Below are 8,179 nucleotides of genomic sequence, written 5' to 3'. Positions count from 1 at the left end.
GCTGGGGTCAGGGCGACACAGGTCTTTTGGTGGGGGGCAGCGCAGTTCGGCGGGGGGGGGGCTTTTGGCAGGAGGGCGGGTACAGTTTGGCACCCCTAAGGGCCGGCCTGCTCTAGGCGAACGCCTAGTTTGCCTAGTGAGTGAGCCGGCCCTGGGTGTCACGACAGAGCCAGCCAGCTAGCAACAGCCCCACATAGGAACACATTGCCTTTAAAAATATTGTTTGGATTTATGATGAGAAAATAAAATACATGACATCTGTTATAAAAACATTTATCTCTTAGAGAATAACTGAACTATGTACGGTCAGTTTAGCTTTGTTGACATGACTTTCTTTTCACATTGTCTTAGCGACAGCTGCTTTTGTACTAATTTTGTTCTTTTTCATTTTCCTAGATTAAGAAGAGACAGCAAGACATTGTACAATTTCTGGAAGCCAACAAGATTGAGTTTGAAGAGGTGGATATCACCATGTCAGAAGACCAAAGGCACTGGATGTATAAGCATATTCCTCAAGACAAGCAGCCTGCACAAGGCAACCCATTGCCACCCCAGATTTTTAGTGATGATCAGTATTGTGGAGTAAGTAACTTTATGGTACTACTTCACTTCCTATGTTAGCCTAGACAGCAGGCCCATAGCTACAGTAAGGCATTTGGGGGCAGAGCTCCACCCTGGATGAGCCCCACCCCACCGTGGGAGGATGCGAGACTCCCCAGTTGCCCCCACCTTTGCTGTGCTTCTCTCTGTGGCCTGGCTGGCTCTTTCAGGGAAGCCGTCCTGCCACTTCTTGTCAGTTTCACTCCCATAACAGCTGATTGGAGGGGAGTGAAACTGGCCAGAAGCAGCAGGACAGCTTCCCTTTCCTTCCCCAGCCTCCCCGCCACTGCCTTCTCCCACTCTTTCTCTCCTTCCCCCAGCCCCCTGAAGTTGGGGAGAGGCTGGGGAAGGTAGGGGAAACTGCCCTGCCACTTCTAGTCAGTTTCACTCCCCTCCTTCACTTGTTAAACAAAACAACAGATTGGAGGGGAGCGAAACTGACCAGAAGCGGCAGGGCAGCTCTGGGAAGGAAGGGAAGGCCCCTAAGTGACCTGCCCCCACCTGCATCCCCACTGAAATTTTCCTGGCTGTGGGGCTGCTAGACAGTGAAAATGAACAAAGAAGAAGGGGGGAGGGGATTTCAACCCATAACTGACCAGGTAAGCAAAAAGGTTGTATGACGATCTTACCCTCTTTCCTCCCTCACATGCAGGATTTTCTCTTTTGTCTTCTTTTCTTTCTGAGCCACCTTGTTATCTATTTTCTTCTTATTTGTTTGTCTATGGCTGTCCCACCCAGTCACTTTATGCTGGCCCAGCCTCAGGGAACTGGTAGAAGAGACAAAATCATCTTCTTATATTCTGCTTTTGAAACGGCACACAAGAGGCTTGTGAAAGTTCAAAATAAAACAAAATATTTTGTTTACTTAGAAGGAGAAAGGTCGGGGAATCAGGTGTAGGATGTATGAGGTGAACAGATAAGAAAACTGAGGTAACTTTGTATTCACACAAACATCAGATAATTTGTTGCCAACAAGTAAGTGTTTCTGTTATTTAACAAGGGCTTTAAAACTTTGAGGGGAGAGGCTTTCTTTTCAGTTTCTGCTTAAACACTCAAGCATAGGCTTCTGAGTTTCGCTGACACATAAAGTTTAGAAGGCAGGAACATACAACCAAGTTTCAGTTTCCTTCTTTTCCCATAAACTAGATATCAGTCCTTTCTTTAACAGTTATTTACCTTCTTTGACTGGACAGGAATCACCTATCTGTACTAGAAGGTATTTTCCTTCTTAACTGGGCAGGGACCACTTCTCTTTACTAGAATCTATTTTTCCCTTTTTTTTTGCTTTAATGAGGGTCCACTCACTCTCTTAGCCTCCTTCTCAGTCTGAAGTCAGTGCTTAACTGTCTCTTCTTCAACTGTTAGTTCCCAACTGTCATTCATTAACTGACTAGCTTAAGAGAATTCCGTTTGAACAGCCTGTCACTAAAAGGTTCTCAGCCTTTGTTAGGCATTAACTCTTGACAGTCCATCTCAGGTTGAAAAAAGAAAACACCTTATATATGGAGTTTATATATAAAAGCTAAAATTATATTTAAAATTTATATTTAAAATTTTTAATCAAATTATAAATATTGAAACCTGAGCATCAAAATACATCAATCATTGGTTACATATATAAGTACATTCAGGGGTCATTTCGTAGAAAAAGAGGTGCAGGAATTCATTAGCATAACTCATTAGCATAACTGACACAAGTGGGGCTTGTTGCATGTGCCCGCCCCTGGGCTCTTTACTGCCGGAGCTCCGCTCCTGTGCGCTCCTGCAGGAAATGACCCCTGGGTACATTCCCCTAGTGTAAAAAACATTTTTAGTAAAATTGTACATTTGGAAAATACTTTTGCCTAGGCCACAGAGGATCTGGGCTATGTTAATTGCAAGGCCCTCTGTTGAGTTTTTCTGACAGCAGAATAATTGAGAAGACGGGAGAGGCTGAGTATTGTTTATTACGTGGAGGTATTGTTTATTATTATTGACTTAGCTTGAGGGACAAGTACAGAAACAAGGAATACAGCATGCAAATAGGCAGGTAGCTTAATTTGCTGCTTGTTATCTACCTAATGCAAATACTTCTGCAACTGGATTCCTAAACAGGCCTGTCTTCTAGTGATAGATCAGATGGGTGGGTGCATGCATACACACATTCTTTGCATCCCTGCAGCTTTAGTTGCATTCTGTTGGAAATGATTGCATGGTGTGGCAAATCCCTTTCTAGGATTAAGATGCATGCTAATTTAATTAGACACTGGTCTGTTCACAAAAGCCTTGTGGTAAATTGCATTTCCACAGTACGATCACTACCACTGTTGTTATCCTATGGCTAGAAGGCTATCACCTACTGTGCTGAGCAGCTGTACATTCAGAGGGTGTTTCCTTTTTAGAATGAAGTCATTTGTTGTAGTGGTTTACAATAACAATAGCAGTGTAGCTATCTGTTTTGCATGCAGGCCAAATAATTGTCCAGTCTGCAGTTGTAGCATACACAACTATTTAATTGTTTGTCCATAGTTCTGCACAATGACTCACTCTACATTATATGCAAGTATAATGTTTGCCTTATTTTAGAGCAGGATTGTCTAACATGTGGCCTGTGCACTGCATCTCGCCCCTGATGGGCTCCTATCCAGCCCGCCAAGAACCTGGCATCTGCTGCTTCCTGCTTCTGGCATCGCAGCTCCTTTTCCCCAGTCTCTGCTGTTTCCTGGTGGGCACAGGAGAGAAAAAAAGCCTTCCTTTAATTGACTGAGGGCTCCCCCTCCCCCTCCGCCTCTGGGGGAGAGGGGGAGGAAAAGAGCCAGAGAGAGAGAGAAAAATGGACTCCAGTAGCATTTTTAAGAAGACCAGCAACGTTTTTATTGTGCAGTGGGTTAGACGAATGTATAAACCACAGAGACTGATGTAGTGATCAGCATGGTTTACGGGTACACAATTAGAACATAGAACAACGGCCGTGAGGCCAACTTTATACAGTAACTGGGAACACCCCTAGATCCTATTGGTGGGTTTAAATCTCCCGCCAAAGTTCCTATAGGTTCCTTACGGAAAATCCAGGAGCCTAGTTCCCATTGTTTCTCGGGAGTGAAGCTAGGCGATGCATCGCTGGCGCCTAGTGGCGGTCAGCGGACATAACAGTTTTATTCCAGGTATAAGTCCATTAACATTTATTGATAATTGAAAATTTTTGGCTCTTGACATATCTTAATTATTTATTTTTTAGGGTTGCGGATTTTATTCTTGTACTGATACCTTGTCTGTATTTGTGATGGATTGATCTTTGTTCCTCTTTTCTCCTTTTTTCCTGTTTTTTCAGTCCTTTTCTCCTGTTCACGTTCTAATTTGTCTTCTTCCGCTCCAATATCTGGCTTTTCTTCTTCATCTTCATCCTCCTCCTCTTCTTCTTCTTCGTCTTCTTCTTCATCTTTTTGCCATCCTAGTTCCTCTCCGTATTGTTCCAGAAAATTTTCTATTTGAAATGTGGAGTATTCGCTGTCTCCTGCTTCCATATGTAAACAAAACACCTTCTGGTATCAACCAGCGGTAAACGATCGCATTTTTTCTCAATAGGTTTGTCAGTAGTCCATATTCTCTCCTTCTCTCCCTAACACGGCAAGGTATTTCTTTTAAAAAGTTAATCTCAATGTCATTTATCGTTATTTTCCTCTCGCTGGCAGCTTTAAGTATTTTTTCCTTCATCTCTCTTTTATAAAATTTTATATGGGTCTCTCTAGGCTTTTTGTTTTTTCGTGCATATGGTGAATTTTTGTGATAAATCACTTCTATTTCCTTGGTTATTTCCTCTTTCGTTCCTATGTCAGTTTGTTTTGAAAGGTTCTCCACCAGTGTCTCCTTCAAGTCTTTATCTATGCTTTCCGGAATATTTTGGCATCTAAGGATCAGTGCGACCTTATCCATCTCTATATTTATCAGAGTTTCCTCTATTTTCTCATTTTTTATCTTTAATTCCTATACTTCATATTCCAGATTGTTTTTTTTCTGTTTTGTAGTTTTTATTTGTAATTTTTATAATTACCTGTCTGTTCTCACTTGTTTGTTTTTTTATTTCTTCCATTTCTGTTTTAATATGTTCCATTAATGTATCTGTTTTATCATGGATGGGGTCAGTTTCTTTTTTCATTGCTTGTGAAACACAGTCTTGAATCATGGCTTTTAATTCCTTAAGTGATAGCTGCGTGGTACTCATTGTATTAATTTTCAGTTGCACTTGGCCAGGTGATGGTATGGATGCTTTCCTGGTACTACTGCCACTCCCTCCAGTTGCCATGTATCCTCCCCCTTTGTTTTAGTATTTATTTATATATATTTATATATATATTGGTTATTCTTATTAATATTATTACTATTTTTCTATTTTTATTTATTTAATGTTTTGATTTATTTCTTTGTTTATTTTTTGCTTATATTGTGTAGTTTATCAACTATCTCACCTTTAATTTTCTTATTTCCTGGTTCTCTTTAACTCTTATTTATTTATTTATTTCCTTTCTATCTGTATCAATCTATATCTTTACTTCACTATCTTTCCCAGGTCTCATTCTCCAGTCTCTCTCTTTTTACTCTCAACTCCTCCCCTTCCTCCTCTTTGCTTCTAAATCTGTTTTCTTAATCTCAAGTTATTGTCTCTTGTGCCTCTCATGTCTTTTTGTGTCGCTTCCGGGTTGCTGCCTCTTTGTTTCACCTAGGGGTCCGCTCCTTCTGTCACGTTGCGTTGCGTCTCCTCTCCTCCTCGCTTCCCCCTGATTCTCCTCCCGTCGCGTCAGCGCGTCGCCATGTTACGTGGTTCTCTCCTTCCTCCTCTCCAAGCTTCTGGATTCCACATTGCCGCTCCTTCCGACCGCGTCTCAGCTGCTCCAAAGATCCGTCTCCCGCTTTTCGCCTCATCACCATTAGCCAAAATGGATACCGGGGCTTTTAAAGTGACACTTCTCCTCACACCATCTGACTCGGAAACAGATAAGATATAAAGACAATTAATTAGCAGCAATAAAGTTCTGAGTCTCTGCTTCTCTCTAACCCTCCTTCTTCTAAAACAGCATTTTAACTCGCCTAGTAGCCGGTTTCTTTCTTTCTCCCTCCCTCCTTTCTGCTGTGTAACTTATTTGTTAACTGGCCCCCCTTTCCCCCCTTTATAGTTTATACATTAATGCAGTAGCAATGCTCCATATATTTTAATATATTTTATAACTTAGCTTCGGTAGCTTCTTGGTGTTCTTCCTTTCTCTCGTTGTGTTTTGACTCCATCAGTTCTTCTTCGGCTCCTCTTTTGCTTGGCGGTCTGGGCATCGAACCTCTTATAGCCCCCTGCTTCAGAGATTACTATAAATTCCAAAAGTTGAGCAAGTCCTCCTGGAATATAGCACAATCTCCCTGCCTTGGTTCTCTCTTCGTGAGAACGCTTGAGGTGCTGGAAACTCACCTAAAAAGGCTATAAGTTGATTGTTGTGCGAGGAGATCTCCCCGCACACAACCTGTCTCGTGGAACCGAAACCGATTTCTCCAATTTTCTTGAAGAGATCTCTAGTCCTTCCCATTCTATTGTTTGCCTCTATTGCAGTTCCTTTTCTTTGGGATACTGGTGATTGCTGCCTCCTGTACAATGTCATGAACCCCCATCCATAGTCCTTCAGGCACTCTGTCTATCAAATCTAGTCTGTTAAACCTATTCTTCAACTCCACTGTATATTCATAAGGGATGTGATCTAGGTCAAACCTGAATGGCCTCGTGGTTTTCCCAATTTTCTTCAGTTTAAGTCTGAATTTTGCAATGAGTAGTTCATGATCTGAGCCACAGTCAGCTCCAGGTCTTGTTTTTACTGACTGTATAGAGCTTTTCCATCTTTGACTGCAGATTATATAATCAATCTGATTTCGGTGTTGTCCATCTGGTGATGTCCGTGTGTAGAGTCGCCTCTTAGGTTGCTGGAAGAGGGTGTTCACTATGACCAGCATGTCCTCTTGACAAAACTCTGTTAGCCTTTGCCCTGCTTCATTTTGGTTTCCAAGGCCAAACTTGTCCATTATTCCAGTTACCTTTTGACTTCCTACTTTAGCATTCCAGTCCCCTGTGATGATAAGGACATCTTTTTTTGATGTTAGTTCTAGGAGGTGTTGTAGGTCTTCATAGAATTGGTCCATTTCAGCCTCCTCTGCATCAGTGGTTGGGGCATAGACTTGGTTTACTGTGATGCTGAATGGTTTGCCTTGGATTCGGACCGAGATCATTCTGTTGTTTTTGAGATTGTATCCCATTACTGCCCTTTGTTGACTATAAAGGCCACACCATTTTTTCTATAGGATTCTTGGTCACAGTAGTAGATATAATGGTCTTCTGAGTTAAATTCGCCCATTCCCATCCACTTTAGTTCACTGATTCTGAAGATGTCGATGTTCAGTCTTGCCATCTCATTTTTTTACCACATCCAACTTACCTTGATTCATAGATCTTACATTCCAGGTTCCTATGCAGTATTGTTCTTTGCAGCATCAAACTTTCCTTTCACCATCAGACACATCCACAGCTGAGCGTCCTTTCGGTTTGGCCCAGCCAAAGTCAAGTACTTGAAGGGCTGTCATATAGAGGATGGTGTGGAGTTGTTTTCTATTGCCCCAGAAGGTCAGACCAGAACCAACAGATTGAAATTAAATCAGAAGAGTTTTTGGCTAAACATTAGGAAGAACTTCCTGACAGTTAGAGTGGTTCCTCAGTGGAACAGGCTTCCTCGGGAAGTGGTGGTCTCTTCTTCTTTGCAGGTTTTCAAATAGGCTAGATGGCTATCTGACAACAATGCTGATTGTGTGAACTTAGGCAGATCATGAGAGGGAGGGCAGGAAGGGTTGCCTCAGTGCTTAGTTCTTGTGTCCCTTTCTTACACGCCCAGGGAAATGCTGATTGCCACTTTGATGTCAGGAAGCAATTTTTCTCCAGGCTAGTTTGGCCAGGGATCCTGGAGGTGTGCGGCATCTTCTGGGCGGGGAACATCGGTCACTGCGGGTGTGGAGGGGGGAGGTATTTGTGAATTCCCTGCATTGTGCAGGGGGTTGGATTAGATGACCCTGGAGGGCCCTTCCAACTCTATGGTTCTGTGATTCTAATAATAATACTGCTAATAATAAAAACTACAACTAAAACATGGAGCAGGAAGGAGGGATCATTGGCTGCATTAAGGAAGGCATGAAAGACAGTTCAGCTTATGAGGGGATTCAATGGAGGGTTAACTGGTTTGGCTGCATTTCAATATGTGCACCTTCAATTAAGATGTGCATTGGGTTTTTTTTGTTAATGGGTTCATGCTTTTGTGTCCTTCTGGCTCCCTGCTTTGCTACCTGCCTCAGGTCTAAAGAAATCAGATAGGACAAGAAGTGGGACCCGCGATACTCACGGGTAGGGGGAGTATTCCCCACAGTTCCCCGCCTGCAGAAGCAGGAGAAGTGGCAGCAGGTGAGCCCAGCCTTCTCCCTCCCCCCCCCCGAGCAGCAGTGAGGCCTGAACGGCTCACAGCCGCTGGCTGATTAAGCTTCCGCCCTCCTTCCCCCGGCGGTGGTGGTGGGGAGGCCTTCCTGC

At 42.9% G+C, this 8,179-nt stretch overlaps 1 protein-coding gene across 1 annotated transcript in view; it reads left to right on the top strand.

Moving 5' to 3' along the window:
- Nucleotides 1-8,179, top strand: part of SH3BGRL2 (SH3 domain binding glutamate-rich protein like 2) — a 52,170-nt gene that overhangs the window by 23,676 nt on the left and 20,315 nt on the right. Inside the window, exon 2 of the mRNA XM_015418987.1 lies at nucleotides 397-582. Coding sequence (XP_015274473.1) covers nucleotides 397-582 — 186 coding nt within the window. The remainder of the gene's footprint in view (nucleotides 1-396; nucleotides 583-8,179) is intronic.

Source organism: Gekko japonicus, unplaced genomic scaffold (assembly GCF_001447785.1).
Source record: "Gekko japonicus isolate JY-2015 unplaced genomic scaffold, Gekko_japonicus_V1.1 scaffold3243, whole genome shotgun sequence".
Classification (NCBI taxonomy): Eukaryota; Metazoa; Chordata; class Lepidosauria; order Squamata; family Gekkonidae; genus Gekko; species Gekko japonicus.
This window is presented reverse-complemented; position numbering and strand designations above follow the sequence as displayed.